The sequence below is a fragment of the Corylus avellana genome, chromosome 3 (genome assembly GCF_965113065.1).
Source record: "Corylus avellana chromosome 3, dhCorAvel1.hap1.2, whole genome shotgun sequence".
Taxonomy (NCBI): Eukaryota; Viridiplantae; Streptophyta; class Magnoliopsida; order Fagales; family Betulaceae; genus Corylus; species Corylus avellana.
This window is the reverse complement of record NC_142492.1, coordinates 10,905,086-10,929,918: the sequence shown is the minus strand read 5'-3', so window position 1 is coordinate 10,929,918 and position 24,833 is coordinate 10,905,086. Positions and strand designations below refer to the sequence as shown.

The 24,833-nt window shown below is 35.8% G+C and overlaps 3 protein-coding genes across 3 annotated transcripts; all 3 read right to left on the bottom strand.

Moving 5' to 3' along the window:
* Nucleotides 1–1,308: 1,308 nt before the first annotated feature.
* On the bottom strand, nt 1,309–5,027 carry LOC132176602 (putative glutathione peroxidase 8). The gene is made up of 6 exons (XM_059588857.2): nt 4,869–5,027; nt 3,710–3,786; nt 3,444–3,505; nt 2,928–3,046; nt 1,768–1,935; nt 1,309–1,642 (listed from the first exon to the last, which is right to left on the bottom strand). The coding sequence occupies exons 1-6, from the start codon at nt 5,010–5,012 to the stop codon at nt 1,607–1,609; spliced, it is 606 nt and encodes a 201-aa protein (XP_059444840.2). The 5' UTR covers nt 5,013–5,027; the 3' UTR covers nt 1,309–1,606.
* A 794-nt stretch (nt 5,028–5,821) lies between these two features.
* On the bottom strand, nt 5,822–9,716 carry LOC132176603 (putative glutathione peroxidase 8). Its single transcript, XM_059588858.2, has 6 exons — nt 9,585–9,716; nt 8,392–8,468; nt 8,214–8,275; nt 7,687–7,805; nt 6,183–6,350; nt 5,822–6,056 (listed from the first exon to the last, which is right to left on the bottom strand). The coding sequence occupies exons 1-6, from the start codon at nt 9,636–9,638 to the stop codon at nt 6,021–6,023; spliced, it is 516 nt and encodes a 171-aa protein (XP_059444841.2). The 5' UTR covers nt 9,639–9,716; the 3' UTR covers nt 5,822–6,020.
* Nucleotides 9,717–19,893: 10,177 nt separating this feature from the next.
* On the bottom strand, nt 19,894–21,762 carry LOC132175659 (Eukaryotic aspartyl protease family protein). Its single transcript, XM_059587674.2, has one exon. The coding sequence runs from the start codon at nt 21,723–21,725 to the stop codon at nt 20,271–20,273; it is 1,455 nt and encodes a 484-aa protein (XP_059443657.2). The 5' UTR covers nt 21,726–21,762; the 3' UTR covers nt 19,894–20,270.
* Between the last annotated feature and the right edge of the window lie 3,071 nt (nt 21,763–24,833).

Sequence of the window (24,833 nt, the reverse complement as noted above, 5' to 3'; positions counted from 1 at the left end):
AAAAGTGAAGAATGGATAGAGTAGATGGGATGATGTTAGTTTGCATTCATTTGCATTAGGGGCATCAGAGTGTTTTATTATACACACGTACCTGTGATCATTTTGTGATCATTTTTAATTACAGAAAGACTATTAGATATCTCACTTGTTAATATTCAATGCATATGTTTTCTGTTGGGATCTATATACATTGATATAGACTTATAGTTTTCCTTTAGGGTTTGAAAATTGATGTTTTAACTTTGCTTATTTCTCTCTCTCTCTCATGTCCTTGGATATAATCCTAGAGTCCAGCGATATGTTTGGCAATATGAAGAAGGGAGGGGAAGAAAAGGAAAGTGGGGAAGGGGAAAGACAAGGAAAATGTATCTGCTTTGAAGTGTTTGACTGATAGTGATTAGGAAAATTGGAGAGAAGAAAAAAATATGGTGGATTCCATATCTTTCTACGGCCTTCCATTTTCTCCCAATCTAATGTATGTTGTGGCCACCATCTACATTTCCAGAATTCAACATTGAGAGCTCAAAAAAAAAAAAAAAGGGTTGATTTAGTTCTGACAAGTGCTTTGGATTTTGAGTTTTAAAAAGAATTTTGAAACATATAAAAATTTAAAATTAATTTGGTAAGAGGACTACATTTTAAAAAAAAAAAAGAAAAAAAAAAGAAAAAAAAAAAGGTGTTATTTGTAAGGATGAATAAAAAAATATTCATTTGGTAAAGTTTTGAAGAGTGTTTCTGAATTTAAAAAAAATACAAGAAAAAAAATAGTAAAAAATAAATACTGCTAGTCAACACAATCCTGGTCGTCACAGTGGTGATCGAAATGCCACCATGAAGCTGACATACAAATAAGAGGCCACCTCACAGCCACCACCCACCCCAGCCATTAAATTTTTTTTAAAAAAAATTTCTAAAATTTTTTTAATTTTTTTTTTTTTATGTAACAACATCCTCCATACCTAATTAAAAATAAATTGTGTTTTATTTTTTCAAAGAGTTTTGCTTGTTTTGAAAAGTGTTAGTGTTAAGAACCACATCTGAAAACATATAAACAAATATTTGGAAACAAAAACAAAAAGATTTAAAATATGGGTGAAGAGTAGGTATTGTGTTTGTACTTGATAGAACAAAAAAGGTGTGAAAGAAGCTTAAAACGCAAAGTAATGGCTTTTAAAACCAACATTGGATCCAAATATAATCGTGATTTATTCCAAATTCAATGGTAATCTTAAAAACTACATTAACTTTGAGTAGATAAAAAGATGGTATGTAGCGTTACTCTAAAATGCATCTTTTTACTATCATAGATGGAGGAAGAGATGCATCACATTCAGACATAATATTCTCCAACAAACTTTATGAGTCAGTACAGCACGCATACACAAAAAAGGCAAGCTCATATCAAAAGATGATATGTAGCGTTACTCTAAAATGCATCTTTTAACTATCATACATGAAGAGATGCATCACATTCAGACATAATATTCTCCAACAAACTTATGAGTCAGTACAGCACACATACACACAAAAGGCAAGCTCATATCAAAAGCTTCAAATTTAGGATGCCCCTTCCCATGCCCCGTGCCAATGCCCAAGGCCTTAGCATTCATTCCTTCACTCCCAACAGCTTCTTGATGTCAAGCTGCAGTAATGTCGAAGCCAAAAAGAATTACATCACTTTGATGAAAGAAATATGATATCTTGCTGTAACAAGACAACTGAACTTAGAAAATCAAATTAACATCAAACTGCAAAACTGGCTTTCACCTCAAGGCTAAGAGGAGAAGTTGTGGGATAATAACGATCAACAATTTGCCCATCCTTGTTGACCAGAAACTTGGCAAAGTTCCATTGGATATCGTCCCGGAAAAATCCCCATTTGCCTAACTTCAAGAACTTATACACTGGAGCAGCATTCTCACCATTCACTTCAATCTAAAACAAGTAACAGAGCACCAAATCTCACACAGGTCACAATAACTGCAAGGTTGCAAACCTTACAAGAATAGCGATGAAAGAGCAGAAAATCATGACATTGTTTCAAACGTGTTACAGTTCAAATAACTATACAGTCGATAACACAAGAAATAAAATATTAAGATGCCATTTAACATAATGATATACTACTAGTACAGTTTAGATTTCACTTATGGCATATGAATTCATGTAACTTTGGGCTCAAACAGGTGTGCATATGTGTGCGTGCACACACAAATGCGCTGTCTGTGCATACCTTTTTCTTCTTCTTTGTAATAGAGAGTAGAACTTATTCTTGAAAAATTTCCCTACCTGTCCCATTAACCACAGGAATGCTTCAAACCAATTTTGAAGAGTTTAAAATATACTACTATTAACAGTCAGAATCTTTTTGCAAAGCAGGGCAGTTTGCACAATAGTAATTAGATCACCATATGAGACCCAAGATCAATTTTTGGAGCAGTTTATTTAAGATGTCTCTCTTTTAGGCTACTTTGTCCTGTGAATGCAGACATAAATAGCATTGACAGTAATCATAACAGGCCAAGAACTGACCATCAAACCTAAGCATGAAAGCTAGAAATATTAAAATAGACTGGTGTCTCAAAAAAGGGACACCAGTCTATTTTTCTCACCATCAGTGGCAAAGGAGGAATGAAAATTATAAGAACAGAAAAAAAAAAAAAAAAATTCTGTGCTCGCAGTGTCCCAAGAAGTGTAATTCAAAGGCAGCTGTGAGAGCGTAAAATGCAACATAATACTACTATCCTCTGATCTTTTTTGATAAGCAATTGCAAGTATTATTAAAAGGTGCAAAGGCACATCTCAGGTACACAAGATGTATACAAAAGAAATACCTAATTAAAAGAAGAGAAGAGATCTAGAAAAACTTGAAAGCTAGAAATGTTAAAATCAAAGACAGCAGCTCAATGGTATATTCTCAGATCTACCTTGTCAAAGATTGGAAATTCCGATTTGAAGCGAGTGCAGACAAACTCCGTAATCTGATCATTACTCCCTGGTTCCTCCTCGCCAAACTGATTGCATGGAAATGCCAGTATTTCCAAGCCTGCATCCACCTCCCAAGACATTATACAGAAAATATAAAGAAAAGATAAAACGTCAACATGAACTCTCAAACTAGTTATAATGCTTGAATGATAAGAAAAGATTAATGTAATGTCATACACACCAAGGGTACACGCTACAGATTGGCTTAAGTCACAAAAACATAAAATTAACAAAAAATGAACAGACAAAAAGCTTCATATATGTGCAAGGGCATTTGTTCATAGACAACAAGGAAGAGATAAGGAAGGAACTTGGATCCAAACTAAAGAAAACAGTGTTTTTGAAATTGCTTCCCAAGAATGCCATTTTTTTTTTCAACTATTTTATAAATGTAGCAGTTGTTGAAATGACACACGAAACCACAATGCAATTATGCAAAGGTTCAAAGTGCAAACCTTGATCTTTGTACTTTTCATATAGCTGATTCAACTCAATGTAATTTGAGTTGGTCATGCCACTGCAAGAACAAACAAGCGACAGTGAAGAAAGAGATGTCAAGGTTGCTTTTCATATGAAGGAAATATTCTAAGGAAGAAGATGAGGTACAAATCAACTACCTTTAACTGTATCTGTGTTATATAAGGGTTAGGTTCACAAGAATTTGAAGGGCCAAAAAAAAATTAATAAGAATACAAAGAAAAATAAAGCAGATGAAGAATACCATTTAGAAGCAACATTGACAATCAGTAGGACCTTTCCCTTGTAAGTGCTAAGATCTACGTCATTTCCCTTAGCATCCTGCAAGTTAGAGGCATTAGCATACAAATAATCAATATCATGAAATAACTAAAAGGCATCATTTTTATCAGTTCCATAGTTATTAGTTCATACTATAAATTTTTATTTTATCTATATTTTTATCTTAATCTCAACACTTTTCTTTTTTGACCAATTTGAAGAGGGGAAAGCAAATTCCACCTTAGGAGCGTAGGGCATATATTATATATAATTACCCTAAAGTGGCAGTTAGAGGCTTGCTCCTAAGACACAAAAATGGAAATAATTAGATTACCATGTTCTCTAATTGAGCAGAAGTAACTATTTTAGCCTTCTCTCTGTCTCTCTTGTTTTCTTAAGAGTCATCATATCTTCAAGCCCTCAGTTGCATCTGTCTCTTGAACTATTCTATGTAACCCATAGCACATAACTAGCTCTAAGGAACTTATTATCAAATACAAAAGCTTCTCAAAGTGTTTCCCATAGACATTGCTCCAACTCAAGGTATTTAAGCGCTGTAAATGAAACCTCAGTTCCAAATATAGTTAAATTTCAGATGAAACCCGATGGTTATTCACTGACATAAGGCTTCTTTGAGAACTCATACAACCCTCAAAATCCAATCGATTTTCTTATACAGTCCTGACTGTCAAACTATGTGCCCCTTAAATTAATTTCTACACTTTACACTCCCATCCTCTGTATTCTTTCTATTCTTTGCTCATTATGCTTTTCCTTTTTAACCAATCAAAACACCAAACCATGGGTAGCTTCTCATAAACATGATAAAAAAGTAAAACATTCAACATCCAAAATTCTTATATGGGTTGGCAGTTTTCACAAAAAAAGAGAGCATATTTAACAGGATAAAGGGACCCATTTTACAATTTGGTCTAAAAGATTCAACACCAGTTCAGAAATTTGTACTTGATTAATCAACTACTGTAAACTCTATGATTCCTAAGAAACCCAACACTGGAAAAGGCATACCCATGTAAAAAATGTTCCTATATTTTACAGAAACCGCAGCTGAAAATGATAAAGCAACATCTGTACTAGTCAACTTATCATCAAAGCCCAACATGTTGATCCAAGAGACTAACCTTGACAGTGAAGTCATAGATTGATTGTGGCTCCTTTGTGGGTTCGCTTGCCATCCTAGAATCTGGTCTGAAGAAGAACAGCACAAATGAAAAGAGCAACACACTGACAGCAACAGTTTGAGACAGCAGGGAATGATGAAGCATGTTTGCTTTTTGACTTTTCAAGCGCCAATCTTCTTACACGTGTACAATCACTCTCTCTTTGTTTTCCAAATCCCAAACACAAATATTGTCGTGGAGAGGAGAGCGAGCAAAACGATCACCCGTTTATAAAGATCAAAATGGCAGATCAAGGGTGTCGTTTCCAGATGACCCCCAGTGACATCAGTGCTAGTTTGTTCTGTTTAGTGAAACTGGCTGTTGACAAAACGATAATCTATTAATCTTGTTTTTAACTTTTTATTTTTGCTATTACATCATCAAATTAGTTTATAAAATAGCATTAAATTAGTTTATCAAATAGCATGACTCATGCACGATTGTTTCTTTTCTGTTTCTTATTGCCTTAATTTGGGTTATAGTTTCGATATCCAAATGACTATTATTTGTCGTAGCTGATCGTTATGCTCGATGTCATTAAAAACAAGAAACATTGGGTTAAACATTGGGTTAAACATGGTTGCTGCATGTCATGATATTCTTTTGGATCTTTGGTGGAAGCCAACTAAGGAAGATTAGGCTGTTGATCAAGAGCATAGAATTAGACAGAATATTTCTTATATTCATTTTCCACAATCGCATTTTGAAAATAAAAGGAGAGAGAACCGATCAAATAAAGAAATAATTTCTTTCCGCCTGTTAAGTGTACGGTGCCAAATAAATTTGTTGAGTACTATAGCAGCTAGTCATCTTTTTGGTTAAAATGGTTAGCCGGATGCAACTAGTTTTTGACCATTTTTTGCCTAATGAGAATGCTCTAAGAGGAGGCATTGTCCATACTTCATAGAAAAAAGTACAACCCAAAACACATCTTTAATTATCATAGATGGAGGAAGAGATGCATCATATTTAGACATAATATTCTCCAACAAACTTTATGAGTCAGTACAGCACACATACACACAAAAGGCAAGCTCATATCAAAAGCTTCAAATTTAGGATGCCCCTTCCCATGCCCCCATGCCCCCATGCCAATGCAGAAGGCCTTAGCATTCATTCCTTCACTCCCAACAACTTCTTGATGTCAAGCTGCAGTAATGTCAAAGCCAAAAAGTATTACATTACTTTGATAAAAGACAATATGATCTCTTGCTGTAACAAGACAACTGAACTAAGAGAATCAAATAAACATAAAACTGCAAAACTGGCTTTCACCTCAAGGCTAAGAGGGGTAGTTGTGGGATAATAACGACCAACAATTTGCCCATCTTTGTCAGCCAGAAACTTGGCAAAGTTCCATTGGATATCATCCCCAAATATTCCCCATTTGCCTAACTTCAAGAACTTATACACTGGAGCAGCATTCTCGCCATTCACTTCAATCTAAGACAAGTAACAGAGTACCATATCTCACACAGGTCACAATAACTACAAGGTTGCAAACCTTACAAGAATAGCAAGAAAAGAGCAAAAAATCATGTAAATTGTTTCAAACATGTTACAGTTCAGATAATTATAGAGTCATTAACACAAGAAAGAAAGTATAAAGATGCCATTTACCATAATGATATACTGCTATTACAATTTAGATTTAACTTATGGTATATGAAATTCATGTAACTTTGGGCTCAAAAGAGTGTGCATATGTGTGCGTGCATGCACAAAAGTGCTGTGTGAGCATATCTTATGTTTCTTATTTTTGAAACATAAGATAAATTGGCTGTATCATTACCATCATTTGATTGGAATAGGGGGAAGGCGAGGAAGACAGCAAGGGGCAGGTGGACACCACTAGTTATTGTTGTTTGGCCCTCATAGTTTGCTTGAGAATGTTAAATGACATCAGTCTACAATATGTTTATATTTATTTTTCACGAGTGAGGAATTGGTAAGATTGATGAAACAAGTAAATAGGCATTATCTACCAATCCCGTTAACCACAGGAATGGTTCAAACCAATTTCAAATTTTGCAATTAGTTTAAAATATGAGTAATGCTACGTACCACAAATATCCTACAAAGCTAATGTACTGAGGTTTAGTAGCCTTGGACTTTTTTTTTTTTAAAAAAAAAACAATGGCTGATCCGACGGTTATTAAACCTTGCCACATAAGCTTTGTGAGATATTTGTGGGATAGGTAGCATTACTCTTACAATATCTATAAGAAATGCTATGGGTCCATATTTGGCCCATCTTATCTCCATATTTGGCCCATCTTATCTTACAAATCAATCATTAGATTTGTGTACTTATATGGACTCTGCATAAGTCAATGGTGGATCACACAAATCTAATGGTTGATCTATTAAATTTGTAAGAAAATATGGGCAAAATATAAGAAACTTATTGACCCCCAGCATTTCTCTATTACTATTCAGAGTCAATCTTTTTGCAAAGCAGGGCAGTTTGTACAGTAGTAATAAGATCACCATATGAGACCCAAGATCAATTTTTGGTGCAGTTTATTTAAGATGCCTCTCTGAGGCCACTTTGTCCTGTGAATGGAAACGTAAATAACATTGACAGTAATCATAAAATGCCAAGAAGTTGGCAAGAACAGAACATCAAACCTCAAGCAGGAAAAAAACCAGTCTATTAGGTGGAATGAAAATTATAAGAACAGAAAAGAAAATTCTGTGCTCGTAGTGTTCCCAAGAAGTGTAATTCAGAGGCAGCTGTGAGAGCCTGAATGCAACATACTACTATTCTCAGATCTACCTTGTCAAAGATTGGAAATTCCGATTTGAAGCGAGTGCAGACAAACTCCGTAATCTGATCATTACTACCCGGTTCCTGCTCGCCAAACTGATTGCATGGAAATGCCAGTATCTCCAAGCCTGCATCAAGCCCCCAAGACATTATACAGAAAATATGAAGAAAATAGTAAAATGTCAACATGAGTTCTCAAAGTAGTCATAATGCCTGGATGATAAGAAAAGATTAATGTCGTACAAATGGAGGGTGCACGCTACAGATCAGCTCAAGTCACAAAAAACATAAAATTAATAATAAAAATAAAAATAAAAAAAATTAACAGACACAAGCTTCATATATGCATGTGCACAGGCATCTGTTCATAGAAAATGAGGAAGAGATATGGAAGGAAATCGGATCCACTTAGGAAAACAACATTTTTTATATTCAGCCAAGAATGTATTTTTTTCCCCCAACTAGTTTATAAATGTAGCGGTTGTTGAAATGACACACACGAAACCACAATGCAATTATGCAAAGGTTCAAAGTACCTTGATCTTTGTACTTTTCATATAGGTGATTCAACTCTACATAATTTGAGTTGGTCAAGCCACTGCAAGAGCAAACAAGTGACAGTGAAGAAAGAGATGTCGAGGATGCTTTGCATATGAAGGAAAAATTCCAAGGAAGAAGATGAGGCAATAAATCAATCAAGCAGATGAAGAATACCATTTGGAAGCAACATTGATAATCAGTAGAACCTTTCCCTTGTAAGTGCTAAGATTTACATCATTTCCCTTAGCATCCTGCAAGTTAAAGGAAGCATTAGCATACAAATAATTAATGTCATTTAAAGGAATCATTTCTCAATACTTTTCTTTTTGGACCAATTAGAAGAGGAGAAAGAAAATTCCACCTTAAGAGTGTAGCATTTAGCATGGACCTACATAAAATGCATATATTATATATAATTTACCCTAAAGTGTTAGTTAGAGGCTTGCATCTAAGACACAAAATCAAAATAATTTGATTACCATGCTCTCTAATTGAGCAGAAGTAACTGTTAGCCTTCTCTCTGTCTCTCTTGTTTGCTTAACAGTCATATCTTCAAGCCCTCAGTTCCATCTGTCTCTTGAACATATTCTATGCAATCCAAAGCACATAACTAGCTCTAAGGAACTTATTATCAAATAGAAAAGCTTCTCAAAGAATTTCCCATAGACATTGCTCCAAGTCAAGGTATTTAAGCGCTGTAAATGAACCTCAACCTCCAAATATTGTTAAATTTCAGATGAAACCCGATGGTTATTCACTGACACAATCACTCTCTAATTCACTCTTTGGTGTTTTGCCTCATTGTCTCCATGACTCATCATAGAATGCTTAACCCAGCAACACAAGGCTTCCTTTGAGAACTCATACAACCCTCAAAATCCAATTGATTTTGTTATACAGTCCTCTGACTATCAAATATGTGCTCCTTAAATTAAATTCTACAGTTTACACTCCCATCCTCTTTATTCTTTTTATTCTTTGCTCATTATGCTTTTCCTTTGTAACCAATCAAAGCACCAAACCATCACCATGGGAAGCTTCTCATAAACATGATAGATATATAAGACATTCAACATCCAAAATTCTTATATGGGTTGGCAGTTTTCACAAAAAAGAGCAAATTTAACAGGACAAAGGGACCCAATTTACAATTTGGTCTAAAAGATGCAACATCAGTTCAGAACTTTGTACTTGATTAATCAACTACTGTAAACTCTATGATTCCTAAGAAACCCAACACTGGAAAAGGCATACCCATGTAAAAAATGTTCCTATATTTTACAGAAACCGCAGCTGAAAATGAAAAAGCAACATCTGAACAAGTCAACTTATCATCAAAGCCCAACATGTTGATCCAAGAGACTAACCTTGACAGTGAAGTCATAGATTGATTGTGGCTCCTTTGTGGGTTCGCTTGCCATCCTAGAATCTGGTCTGAAGAAGAACAGCACAAATGAAAAGGGCAACACAGTGACAGCAAAAGTTTGAGACAGCAGGGAAAGATGAAACATGTTTGCTTTTTGACTTTTCAAGTGCTAATCTTCTTACACGTATACAATCACTCTCTCTTTGTTCTCCAAAGGAAAATATATTTACCACCAAAGTGGTAGTTGAGTTGGTAGAAGAACTTCTTTCATCTTTGTGGTCGTGCGTTCGAATCCGCTTGCGATAGTAGATGCGTGAACCAGATGCTACTATGAAGGGACTCTACCGGCTCACACTTTGGTGGGGTTGTGGTGACGGGCTCGCCTTCCCAGACAGTAGCTATGGCTCAAATCGGACATTCCACAGCGGATGGGAACCCTGATGGTCCCGTCCAAGAGGGGAAACTACACTAGTCGCCCATTCCGATCCTTTAAATTAAAAAAAAAAATATATATTTAAAGTCTTTAGATCAACTCGACTAAATTAAAAACTATATAAATATTTTTTTAAAAAAAAAATTAACTCTCTGGATCAATCGAAACTATAATAAATTTTTTACTGTCAAAATTTTTTAACTGCCATTAGAACCACTCAAAACTACATGTTTTACCTTATTAAAATATTAATTTAATTTAAAAAATTAAATCTAAAAAAAATAAATAAAAAAAATTGAAGGGTAGCCCCACCCCTCAACCCCTATGGGGTGGCCGCGAGCCACCATAGGGGTGGTTTACCCCAGGTGGTTTGGGGTGGCTCGCGGCCACCCCTTTCCACCCATGGGGTGGCTTTTATAGTTAGTGCATTTAGAAGGAAAGTGTTGTCTAAAAATTTTAACCTCAAAAAAATTTGGACAATTTTACACTTTTAAATGCAGTAAATAGAAAAAATTAAAGGAATTTGAAATGAAAAGAGTGTTTTTTGTGGGTGCTTGGGACAACAGTAACTCACAATTGAAGATCCAACGGTTGGAATTTAAATCATAAAAAAGGGACGCCTGAGAATAAATGTTTGTCAATAAAATTTTCTTTGCCTTAATTGAATAGAAGCTGTGAGCATTGGGTAGTGGAAAAAGCTCTCAACGTGCACGTTGAAAGCTGTCCACTGACTCCACTCATTTAAAATTTTTGAAGACCGTTCTTCTCCTGCACACGCATCTATTGTAAGCTCAATATATAAGGATTTAAAAAATGATCCAAATCGATATTTAAACTTGAGATTTTTTATCAAACGATTGGAATTTAATTCATCACAGCAGCTGTATCACGTCCTACACGCACTTATGTCCCACACGCACTTCTCTCAATGGCCAGCTGTATCTCGTCGACCGAAATCCGACCGTCCTATCTTAAAAAAAAAAAACAAAAAGATTGTGCGGCCAAATCCAAATTCAACCATCTGATCGTTTGATCTTTTAAAATAAATAAATTAGATGATCAGAACAAAATCTGACCGTCCGATCATTAAAAATAGATCGGATGGTCAGATAAAAAGGTTGTTAATTTGTATTTGACCCTTTATTTAATTTAACTACAACTTATCATTACAAATAATTATTTACCACATCAAATAATATATATTGATCATTGTTTTTTTGTTACTTTTATATATATATATATATATATATATATATATAAGCTTATACAAGCGTGCTCATGAGCCTAACCGAGTCAAGTCAAGCTTGCTTTGTTTAATATTCGAATAAAGATCTGTGTTCACAAAATATTTCGTTAATAATCGAATCGTACACGAGCCGAACTTATACAAACGAGTGTAAAAGAGCTGAGTCTGAGTGAACTTTCCTTGTTCGGGTTTGGCTCGTTTGAATTTTGCTCGAGCTGAAGGACGAGCTAAAAAATTGAGCTCGAGCTCATAATAAGTTGAGTCAAGCCGAGCCAGCTTTATATTTATTTATTTATAAATTTAAATTTTAAATACTCTTAAACGGCTCAAGAAGCGAGCTTGCATATAAGCATTTGCTTAGCCTAGCTAACAGAGTATGAAGTATGAGTTAATACAACAAGGCACTTTGTTTCGAAGAGAGAGGATATACATCTTTTATAGATAAACAAAATTGGGGATTTGTGTTTTTTTAGTAATGCGAGACAAGTTAACAAATTGTATTTAGACTGTATTGGAACAACGCCGCCTACAAAAAAAATATTTTTTCAACATCTCTCTCTTAATCTCCCTCACTAGTCACATTGCATCTTCCACCCTAACTCTCATTTCCCACTCTCTCACTCTCGCTCACTAGACAAGCAGTGAATGAGCTTGCTCACGAGCCTAATTGAGTCGAGCCGAGCTTGCTTCATTTAATATTCGAGCCAAAACTTGTGTTTATAAAGCGTTTCATTTAATAATCGAGTCAAGCATGAGCAGAATTTATACAAGCCGATCCCGAGCGAGTGACTTGCTCACTTAACACCCCTATACAAGCCCATCCCGAGCAAACAGCTTGCTTGTTTAACACCCCTACGCGTGACACGTGTTGTAATTTCATTGAAACTGATACAACACACTAACAAATTTGTCTAGATTTTTCTTTTTTATGAAATTTGATAGTAGGGATTAATTTATTATTTTTACATATATCAGGGAGCTCCTATTATGCTTAGGCTATCTTCAAACCACAAGGAGTTTATTGTAAATTAGTAAAATTACGAGGACTTATTTTATAGTTTTACTTTAATAAATTGACAACTCAATTTGAAGAAAATTTTGGTCCTATTTTCTCTTCCCTCTTGCATCTCAGGCCGCTAGAGAGTAAGCAGCCTTGGAGCAAAAAAGAATGGGTGTTTATCGGAAACACCCGTTCAAAATGCAATTGGTGGCTTATTGGATATCAGAGACTTCACTACATTGGCCCATTGGGTATCAGAAACTTCAAGCAGTTCTGAGGGCTATAAATAGGCTGCGTAGTACAAAAGGTGAATGCTTTCTCTTATATTTTGGATGTCATCGCTGGGATAATGGTTTTTGCAGGGTGTTTTTTTTTTTTTTTTTGAAAAAGTATTTTAACTTGTGATAAAAGTAAGTACTTTATATTTTAGGCTGTTTGTTATTTATTTTTTATTTTTTTAAAGAGATTTAACAAACAAAGGTGAATGTTTTTTCTTATATTTTGGGTGTTATTGCGGGAATAGTGGTTTTTTTTTTTTTTTTAAGGTGTTCTTTAGTTTCTATTTGAAAAAGTGTTTTGATGTGACTTAAAAATAAATATTTGTAAGTATTAAATTGTTTATTAACGTTTTTGTTTTGAAAATGACAAAAAAGGTAGATTTAACAAATAAAGGTGAATGCTTTGTTTTATGTTTTGGGTGTTATCGTGGGGATAATGATTTTTAGACTATTTCTTATATTTTTTTGTTTGAAAAAGTATTTTGATGTAACGTAAAAGCGAATACTTTATATTTTAAATTCTTTGTCAATATTTTTGTAATGTAAAAAAAAAAACTGAAGATTTAACAAACAAAGTTAATTCTTTTTTGTGTTTCCTGGTTTTGGATCAACCTCTCTGTGTTTTTGGTCCCTGAAGACATGTCTAAGGAAGTACAACAAGTCATCAATTGCATTTTGAATCGGTGTTTCAAACAAGCACCACTGAATCTTTGGCTTGAAAGCTGCAGCATGCTCTATCCACTTGAGATACGAGAGAAAAGAGAAAGAAGAGATTTTTCTCTTTTATTAATGTTAATGTTATTTGGGATGTGATCCTTTTTGTTTAAAGTAGTGCATTTGACGAGATCACATGAATGTTCAAAGTTTTAGGAGAAAATGAAGCTTAGATCTACGGCATTGTTTCTTTATCATTTTTTTATGTTTTTTTTATTCGTAAGTTACACACTCACACCAACATGAACCCATAACGTCACTTCCACCTTACTGCCCAAAAAAAAAAAAAAAAAACTATTAGAGATCAAATTCATTGGGTGTTTGTGCTATTTATTTATTTTGTTCTTGATGTTGCTGCATATTTTTCTTTTAATAAATTTACTTTACTTCTATTAAAGAAAAAGGGTTCTGGATAAACTTAAAATACATGAACCCAAGAACTGGTACAGATATTTGAGGTGAGTGGGGTTCCAACTTAAGATGTGCGCGTCTACATCATTCTGTACACAAATTATTTTACGCACAAAAAAGATACCAATATCCAGAGATTCACTTCATGGGTGCGGGAAGCTTCAAGCTGTTTTTGAGAGCTATAATGCTGCTTCGTACAAAAGGTGAATGCTTTCTCTTATATTTTGGGTGGCTGGGATTGTTGGGGGGTAAGTTTTTCTTTTCTGAAATGGATTAATTCACTGTAGTGGATATGACTTAATATGATCCATGACCATTTGAGTATCTTTTTTTGCTTCCTTTTTTTGGACCTACCTGTGTCTCTGTGTTTCCCTATTTCTTGTGTAACCTAGCGGTGTCTCCCAAGACTTGCTGCTTTGTGTTGATTCACGTCATATGCATGTTTGAGTTCATTTTAGGACAGGAACTCTGTAAGAGTATAAGACATATTAGCCCCATTATTTTGTGACAGTGGGTTTTATAATAAATACAAAGAAAAGATGATTTCAGTTTTCCCTGACTTCTCAGGAAAATGAATATAATAGCCCTACATTATTTCCATGAAAGAAAGTAATAGAAAAGGACATATCAAATGTTATGATGATAATGGTTGAAGTAAAGGGTTAGTTGACAAAATTTTGGAGCAAGTCCCCCCCACCCGCCCTAAAGGAAAAAAAAAATGTATAACTTTATGCTTAAAGTTTGTATGCATGATGAGCAAATTGATATAGTTGGGTACAGTCTTGGATTTTTTTAATGCTTGAAAAGGTTAATGTAAGAAATACTGATGAAATAAGGATTGGACTAATTGTATGTGCTAATTTTGCCCCTTGATTTATAATCTTTGTATTTTGGTTGTGGTGTATGTGGTAAAATCATCAATATTTTGAGAAGAAAATTTGAAGCAGTGGTGCCCATTGAAGAGACTATGAAGTTGTTAAAAGAGTAAGCAAGATCATAGAGAAGGAACAAGGGCATTTTTGTATTGAGATTAACAGCGATTTATAATATTTATGGTATCATGGTCTCCAAATGATCAGTCCTAATGAAATTTTAAATGGTGTTTGATTAAGATTTTATGACCATATATTCACCAATTCAATTCAATAAAGTACCTTCAATTTTCTATGACATTCTTCTTTTTCTGAGTTTGCAAAATCCGAGTCCTAGTTTATGGAACTGAAAATTATGAGTTTGTGTGTTGTGGGCACATGCTGCTGCTAGTACTTATAAGTTCTTGTTAATGTAACTTTTTGCATCTACTGGGAAAGCAGTCTGAATGTTCTCATTGTTGCTATAGTGTATACAGGGCTTTTGTAGATTTATGTTACCTATTTCCAAGGGCTATAAATAATTAGATATGTGTTGGTGTTCTTAAGTTTTTAATTGAAGGCGCGGTGTTTTCATCAACTATGTTTGATAGAGCTCATCTGAGAAATGTTTTACTCTGGGCACATTTTGTCACAGGAAGGACTTCAAGAGATGTGTGTGATGAAGGAGCGATGAGGAGGATGAAGAAGCTTGGTTAATTATCTATTATCTTAATATTTATAATTTTCATTTTCCAGTTTTAGTAAGGGCATTTTAGAAACTTAATTAAACCTGGAAAGGAGCAGATTTATGGATTTTATTACAAATGGGTTTTATACTATTCCAATAGGGGTTGGCTCAAGTGGTGGAATTCAGATCCCCTCCAATTCTGGAGAAATTAGATATTCTCCAATTGTTAATCGTGGCCCTTCATTTTAAATCTAATGGTCTATAAAATGCCAGCTGTTTTTGTATAACCGAGGCATTAAATGCTTGCTTTTGTTTTACCGAGGTTTAAATAATTTTATAGACCATTGGATTTAAAATGAAGGACCACGATTAACAATTGGAAAATCTCTAATTTCTCCCCAATTTGAGGGGATCCGGATCCCAAGTGGTAAGGGTCTTGATTTTGGTGGCATTCCCATCAAGCTTAAGGTTCGAATCTTCTTGGGTGCAAACAATTCATTGGGGCCAGTCCGTCGGCGAAGCCAAAGTATTACCCAACAAGAGTGGGTATATGAAGTGGCTTTGGTTTGGAGGGGTTCCTCATCATAAAAATAAATAAATAAATAATAATAATAATAATAATAATAATAAATTCCAATAGGGCTTGAGCTTGTTTTATTTATAGTCTTCGAGTTCTAGAAAACTTGCTGACTAAGTATTGGTGATAATTATAAATAGTTTGTAATAGCCTAATAGGCGTTAGGGTTTAATGGTGGTTTCCTAAATTTAATTTTTTGGAGCTGAAACTTGCTTATTTTCTTGATTATGGTTTCTAATAAAAGCGTTGTAGATTAGAGCTTTCTTCTTATGCTCTCTTGCTCGTATATTTTAAGTGAACTTGACTTAGATGTGATGAAGACGTCTTTATGTATCTGTACATGTTTATATGCCTTTATGCATGTATGTATAATATCCTCAATCTACTTCATCATTTCACATTTGAACAATTGTTTCCTCTGTTAGGCTGCTCACTGATTAATTGTGTATTTGGTCATTGTTGTCGTTCATCTCATCTTTCATCCCTTAGCAAATCAACAACAGATAACTACATTAGAAGAATGTTCTGTCACATGACCTTCCATTCTAACTCTTCTAGTATCTGATGCTTGTACAGGATCCACCTGACCTGATGGCCCTGTCATTAACTTGTGTGCCTATGTTTTCTGCTATCTATGTATATCATAATATTTGCAAGGTGGTCATAATACATGCCTTGCACCTGAATGTAAAGAACAACTTGGTTCCAAGGTCACTTTTTGCAAAGCTTGTTGAGCAGTTGTCTGCAGTCCTATGAGTTTTCAGTTCACTCTTAGTTCAGTAGTTCTGTAGAATGATTATAGTTCATCTCAAATCAGAGCTGTTCTTCAAATTATGTGGGCACATTATAATATGCATAGTTCCATGAAATGTAATTGAAGTTCTTTGTCTTCGAAAAAGGCATACACAAAGAATTGCCATTAAGGTGTTAATGCTACAAAGCACACAGCAATTCGTTCAAAGCTACCAGCTGAAGGACCAATAAGAGCAATTAATTTTCCCCCATGGATCAGCATGTTGGTCTTGGTGGGGATTTCACTGAACCAGTCTTGTACCCAATACAGGTGGCTTGATGGCACAATGACTCTGGGTGCAAGGGACATGGCTTAGATATTTCAACACTGATTCAGAGGCTTGGCCCCTACCTTGTGGAACTGTAAAAACAATCCTGGAATGCCTTTAGTTTGTTTTTCTTCTAATGCTGTATTTTCTTTTGGCAAGGTTGGTATCAGTAATAAAGGTATCTCTAAAGTCATAATTGTATTAGCTGACAAAATGTTGTTCCAAGATAGGATATTATTACAAGACCACCCTCCTAGATGTGCTTTGTGGTGGTACTTTTTGTGTTAACCTTGTGGAACTGTGAAAACAATCCTGGAATGCCTTTAGTTTGTTTTTCTTCTAATATTTTATTTTCTTTTGGCAAGGTGGGTATCAGTAATAAAGGTTTCTGAAAGTCATAATTGTATTAGCTGACAAAATGTTGTTCAAAGATAGGATATTATTACAAGACCACCCTCCTAGATGTGCTTTGTGGTAGTACTTTGTTAGCACAAAGTGATGATATAATGCACGATTGTTTCAATGACTATAATCTGTTGTAGGTGACTGTCAAGCTCGATGTCATTAAAAACAAGAAACATTGGGTTAAACATGGTTGCTGCATGTCATGTTATTGGATCTTTGGTGGAAGCCAACCAAGGAAGACTAGGCTGTTGATCGAGCACATAGAATTGGACAGACTCTTCTTGTTACTGTAACATAGATCACTATCAAAGACCAAAGTGGGGGCTTTGCCACTCTTAATGGTGAAGTTGGTCTTAATACCGTGTTCTCTGATTTACTCCGTGTTCTGGATTTTGGTAATTTTGCACTCCTGATTTTCTAGAGAAAAAGAAAACAACTCAAGAGACTCAAAACTTGAATATTGATCAGTGAATGTGACAACAAGATAATTTGTAGCTGCACTTATAGTGCCTGCTGACACTGTGGCTCAACTAGCCTAGTAAGTTTAGTGCATTTCAATGGTAACTTATACGAGTTTTGAGGCCCATGTAAAGGCATTTTTGTTCTCATCAATGGCAAACAGAGTGAACTAAACCATCCAGTAAATGTGCTCAGATGGCCTTTTCTCCACCATTTTTTTGTGATTTTCAAGTGGCAGGTGATATTTAGACAAAACTTCTTAGTGGCATCCAATCTGGCTGCTTTTTGGTTCAATGCCCCTTGTGGTAAATATAGAATTCAGGGATGCTGTTGATTTATATGATTTCATTGGATCATGGCCTTGCATCAGAGGTTGGATTGAAGGACCAAAAAAGGGGAAAGAGAAAAGAAAGAAGGCTTGGCAGGAGCCTGATTGTGGGTGGTGGTGTCCACTCAATCAAGCTACGCATTTTCACTTCATAATTTTTCAGCTGTCCATAGAAATCATGAGATGCCACACCTTGGTAGGAAGGAGGATAGGGTAAAGGGGATGTGGACCCAATTAAGTTGGACCCGGAAAAGATGAAACTTTGAACCTGGATCAATGTTTCTCACAGCTTTGCTATGCTTATACATGCTCTTTCTTTCGATCAAAATCTAGTGACTAATGCTATTTAGTAGACTATTATATGGCTACTATATAATTGGGATAACGTGTCATTCAAAATTTGCCTTTGATTTTTTTTATTTTTTTTACAAGTGTTAATCGAATGACTGATTTTCATTACCAGATCATTAAGTTGTATAGTAGTCGTATAATAGTACTAAATGACATTACTTAAATCTAGTATTAGGCAACTGTTCATATTAACCCTTACTTCTCTCATTGATTCCTAGACCAAGTATGTTACTCTTTCCACCTTTTGTATATTCTCTCTCTCCTTTTGTAGGGGGCGGTGTGCGTTCATCAATTTTCAAGCTGAAGTACTTTAAATAAAGGGAAGCACTTGAGCAGAAATGGGTGTTCAATCGTGTTCATACTAACATTTATAGAATGTCTAACCAGTAATATGAGAAAGTCAAAAAACTTAATTGTATATGGGGTTTCCTGGAAGCTCTTAACATGAACCTTTTTTAAGTCAGATGTGCTTTTACTTTGGCTTAAGCCCCTTGAGGCTTGAGCCATTTTCATGGAATTTATCTTTCCAACCTTTGATAGATTGAACTAAAGAATTTGCTCAAGCACAGGTGAGCACTCAAAAAATTTGGTACAGTTGAGAGAAAATTGTTTAAATGATAAAGGACTTTCAAGCAATAATGATTTTGTCCAGTGCTTTGGCAAAGTTAGGGCAAAGCTTTTCTAAGCAAATGATGTTATCCCAAATCATGCTATTTTCTGAGCAAAGCTTACCTTGCTTGTTCTCTTTTTACTTATTTCCCCTGCAAATTTTCCAACTTTTGTGGGCCTCTTAAAGTCCTCACAAAACCCAAGGCAGGTTAATAGGGTAGAATTGTGTCCTTTATTTTTTTTGACAGGGTAAAACGGACCGAATCCCTTGTAATTGTCTATTCTTGCAATCAGACAAGCAATTATGAAAACTCGAACATTTATTTAAGTAGGTGGATCTCATTAGGGGCCTCTCACAATAGCTATGGACTGCAATCTGGATAGGAGATTGTAGCCACTAGCTACATCCCAAAACCCAAGTTGTCAGATTGTCATGATTCTTCTTAATTTTCCCAATATATAAAAAGGGTGGAAAAGTAATATCTTAAACTCAAATCTTTCAAAATAGGAAAAGCAAACCCTTTTTGTAATTTGCTCAGGTAACAGGAGGGGTGACCAAGATCCCTAGTAATAGCTTCACATGCACACCATGGTGGCTCCCTGTTTGTCTTGTGATTCAAACCCTAGAGAGAGAGAGAGAGAGAGAGAGAGAGAGAGAATCTTTCTATTGGGGAAAGATAAGAAAAAGATGATGTTGGGGCATGTCTAGTGTATAAGGATCAAAGCCATCATAAAGACTGTTTGTGTAATGAGAAAAGGGGGGAATTGGACTCTCTCATGGTACATAAAGGGTTCTCTAATACCCAAGTAGTAACTTTGCTTTTTTCCTTTTGTGATTCTTTTGACTGCCTTCAAATTTCTCTTAGGGATATATAACTCTTTTAAACTACCACTTTCCATTAACCCTTTTAAACACTATTATAACTTAGTTTCTCACTAAGTGGAAAAGCAAACCACAGTATATAATTACATTACCTAGAAAAATAGCAGCATAACAACATCAATACCTTAATTACATTAGCTAAAATAATGAGGCACCTGACAAAATTATTAATAAAATCACAGAAGATTCTCCTGTACTTTTACAGGGAAGATTGCATCCAGTTAAAAAATACTGGAGTTCTTCTCCAATCTTGTAATCTTCACCATAAATTTTTGGGCAGGAGATCTCCAGTGTATTGAGAATTTTATTAATATATTAATATTGTTATGTGCCTACTTTTTTAGCTAATTTAATTAAAATAATAATGATGTTATATGACCCAAAATAGCAAAATTAACAAACGTTTGGACCAAACCCCATATACCCAAGGGTATCAATGGAAATCTGGATCCCTGCTTGTTGAATGTTCCCCAAAATAGAAAGTCCAGATGGGGATGGAGCAAATGCAAAACAAAAAGTTCCCACATCATTCACCGGGACTAGAAAATTTTGTGCCGGAAGGGTAAGGATTAATCCACCCGAGAAATAGAACGATACGGTTGGTACCCGAACCGTCACAAATCCGGATAGATCATAGCATGTGTCAAAAATGGATACTCCGGAGACCCGAGGAAGGTTCCTGGTTTGTGCGATATAAGCGTCGCGAAACGCCTCATAAGCCAAAGTTGGCAGCCTCGACACCGGGGTGCCGGTGTCCATAACAACCCCTCCGTCACCCAATTCGGTAAGCCGGAACACATCTTCTGAAATGGGTACCTGGGTACCTCCCACTCCGAGACCCGAAAGCCCAACATAGTAGAAACTCGTAGCCCGTGGATTCCGGAGCAAGGGGACCCACGCAACCCCCACGGGAAACGCTCCGCGCCCGAACTCCATCCACCCGGACGACCCGGTGCCCCGACTTGCCAAACAATAAGTGAACGCACCGCCAGCCTGCCCGCCAAGCTGACCCAGAAACGACATGGACCCGCCTCCAAGGCCCAATAACCCGGAGGCTCCCACGAACATGCCTCGATTCTTGTGCCCACACCCGATGGCCACATGCTGAATTGTGGTGCGACCCAACGTCAGCGTCTCGAGCACCAGCGTGCCTTTGGTGTAGGACCCGTCGGCGTAGGACACCTCGTACATACACTGACCCTTGTGGCAACCGCCGCCATCGAGGCGGTCGCACACGGCGGAGCTGCAAGAAACTCTGGAAAACGAACTGGAATGCGCCGGGTTGAAAACCGGGTCGGACTGCGGGTAACACTGGTCACAAGGCTGACACTGAACCCACACAACATCACTGCCGAGATCGATGACCATGTACTGAGTCGTCGGAGGGCTACCAACGCCTATCTGAATCACATATTCCCAGGTTCCATGATCCATGCCGGAAAGCACCTCCGACCCGAAATCATCCTCCACCTGAAAAGGAGGACCGCCACCGGAACTACCATTGCTAAGACGGTGAACAAGGCCGGCGACCCTTCTAGCGTCACGCTTCATGAGCTCGAGAAAACGGTCATGGAAGTTGGTGTGATGGGGTGCAACAATATTGTCTCTGTGCATTAATTCCAGCTTCCATTTTTTCTCATGGGTGTGTTGTGGTGTCTTGGTGGGCTTGTTGGATTTGATATCGGCGATGGTTTCTTGGACTCTGAAGTGCTGGAAATCAGGGTAGCGCGGTATGGTGTTTTTGGCGTGGTGGGTTGCCGATGAGACGGCGGAGGAGATGAGGTGGAGGTGCAGCAGCACCGCCAGCACAATGATGGGTAGTGGTGCGCGCACGGGTGGCATGGACATGGTGCTCTGGGAATTAGGCTTTTTCAGTGGCTGGTTAGCTTCGGCTTTTGGAGGTGTGGGGGTGGATTTATTTGGTTTGGGTTTTGGGGATGTGGAGAGGAAAATGGTGGGCCGGGGGGTGTTTCTGGAATTTAATGGTGTGAATGTGGTTTTTTTCTGTTTTTTTGGACTGATTTATGACTTTTTGCAAATATTCACGTGCCTTTTCTTGCTACTAGTGCAACTTTGTTACCAGCTTTTATCAATTATGGCGCGAGCGGTCTATGTTATATTTATCTCGTTAATCCTTAAATAATTAAAATTTATTGTAGTTGATATGATAGGTTTTTTTTTTTTTTTTTAAAGATTTCAAACCTTCATCGATGACAAATAATCATTCTGGGACAAATTCTTTCCCGCTTACAATATCATAGATACATGTTGAGATTTTTCTAATCCAAACTCAATCTATGACAAATCTAACAGCCTCCTAGCCAATGAATGAGTAGTTGAATGGTGTCATGTAGATTTTTATGTCAGTTTATTTGTAAGTTTAAATAATATTGTTACATTAGACATACCCGAATTTAATTGTTTAGTAGCTAATATAATAATAACAATCTTTTGTAAATATTAGACATACCCGAATTTCATTATTAATGCCAAGTACTACACCTCTATCCCATATTCTTATCTCACTCGTTTAATATGACAGTGTTTATGCTTCCCTTTTTTTTTTTTTTTTTTTTAATATTTTTTTTATATATATATATATATTTTCTAAACAAAGGCTGATTCAAGAGTTGATGAACTCTATCACATCAACCTAGTGAAATGGAGGTGAGATGAGAGTATAGTATTTAATAAAGAGTAATGCTATATATAACACTAATATCTATCTTAGTTGAGTCTTGTAACCATTTATATATTTTTAACAATTTAATAATAACTTATCCAGGGACTACTAATGTTGTATATATTTCTAAAATATTTATGAAAAATTAGTGTGGTATATATAACCTAGCTTTCTTTTCCAATAATAGGAAAAATGATTGATTGATATATATATATATAGAGAGAGAGAGAGAGAGGGAGGGAGAGAGAGAGAGAGAGAGAGCATCTTTTGTCTGTTTTCTTCTTTTTTCTCTTAACTACTGCCACACTTTAATGGCACTAACATTCCGTTCAAGACTAATGTTGTTTTGATTGTCATGCTTACAGCCATTTTATTTATTTAAATTAATTATCTGATCATATTCTATAAATTCTGTAAAGTATATAAACTTATTAGCATTACTATTAAAAGGAAATGATTTGAGAGAGAGAGAGAGAGGAAAAAGCGAAGGGCGGTCATCATCAATGATAAAATAAGATGTGCTACCTTTTCTACTTGATGCTTTTTTATGTCTGGCCCTTGAGCAACTATTGTGGCTAAAGAAAATATACCCTTGGATCCCTTATGAGGGTGCTGCTTACTAATTTCACAAGTGTTAGGTAAGTTCTTGAATATATATATATATATATATTAAAGAGTAATGCTACAAATTATGTCACAAGTATTTAAACTTGTTAACATGACGGTGCTAAAAGGGTCTGACTGATTGGCAATGACACATTAGTAAAGTGGAATAAAAGTGTGATGTATAATATTCCTATGAAAATATATATTTTTGAACCAAAAAATAAAGTTCGATCTTTATAAAATAAGACTTGACACCTCATTTATGCTTTGCATCCCATAAGAATTCTTGATTCCTCCATATTCCCTTATTGCAGCCTTGAACTAGCTAGCTACGAATGAATTGATAAATGAGAAAAAGAAAAAGAAAAACAATAATAATTAAGAAAGAAGATAAAAGAAATATTGTTGTTGAAACAAGAGTTGGACCTTGAATGGTCTCAACAATCCATGAAAAGCACAAAAGGTAGGCAATTAGAATAATATGACTTGACAATTAGTGAATTGCATTCACAACATGACATAAATGATGAAGATTGACTCGTGTGTTCAAATTCAACATGAAATTCGCCATCATTATATGTTTGCTAAAAGTTTTTATGCTTTCTTGGATCCAAGAAGATTTCCATGTTTTAAGGAAAAAAAAAAAAAAAAAAAAAAAAAACAAGGCATCCATCAAGCAGAAACTATAGTGTTTTACTATCATTTCAGTAGGTTCTATGTATCATATTTTTGGAACAAAGTGGTTCTTTATCCTCCCATATTGAACATAGACCATATTATTATTGAATTCTTAAAGTGATTGATCTAGATAAGGAGGTGTTCTTCTAAATCCATTTTATGCTGCACCCCTATCAGTCTATCATATCTCTTGTAAGGTATCATACATGTATATATATTTTGGTCAAATATTGGTGTACCGCATAATAAGCTTCCAAAAACTGCGCCTTTAATGCTCGTTAGCCGGCCGAAACAGGCCCAGTCTCAATAAAGCCTTTTATAGGCTGGCCAGACCCAACCTCACCAAGAAGGACGGGCGTACAAGTCTGTAGCCTATCCATTGCCACCTGGACTACTGACATTTCTTTATTTTTAGGGGATCAAAAATGTGAGCCTAAAAGAGTGGGAGCCACATAATCAAATCAATTTAATGCTCGTTAGCCGGCCGAAACAGGCCCAGTCTCAATAAAGCCTTTTATAGGCTGGCCAGACCCAACCTCACCAAAAAGGACGGGCGTACAAGTCTGTAGCCTATCCATTGCCACCTGGACTACTGACATTTCTTTATTTTTAGGGGATCAAAAATGTGAGCCTAAAAGAGTGGGAGCCACATAATCAAATCAATTATCCTATAAACCTCCCTCCTAACCAACACCGTGTGGGAAACACACCATAAAGAGAAGGGAATTGAGTCATTAAGAAGTATGTTCAATTCTAGCAAAATATTCTAATTCTATTTTTTATTTTTTTATTTTTTTATTTTTTTTTGAGCTCTCTTCTTTCTCCAAGACAAATTTTGACTTAAGAGTCAAAGTGAATCCCTGTTAGACCTCCAATGGGACACTTTGAACTTGATCTTCCTTGTCTTTGTGGGTTATTTTTGGTTGAGAATAAGAGGTACTCGCAAAGGTTTGATGGGAGTAATTTGATTGTTTTTTCTTTTAAAGTGC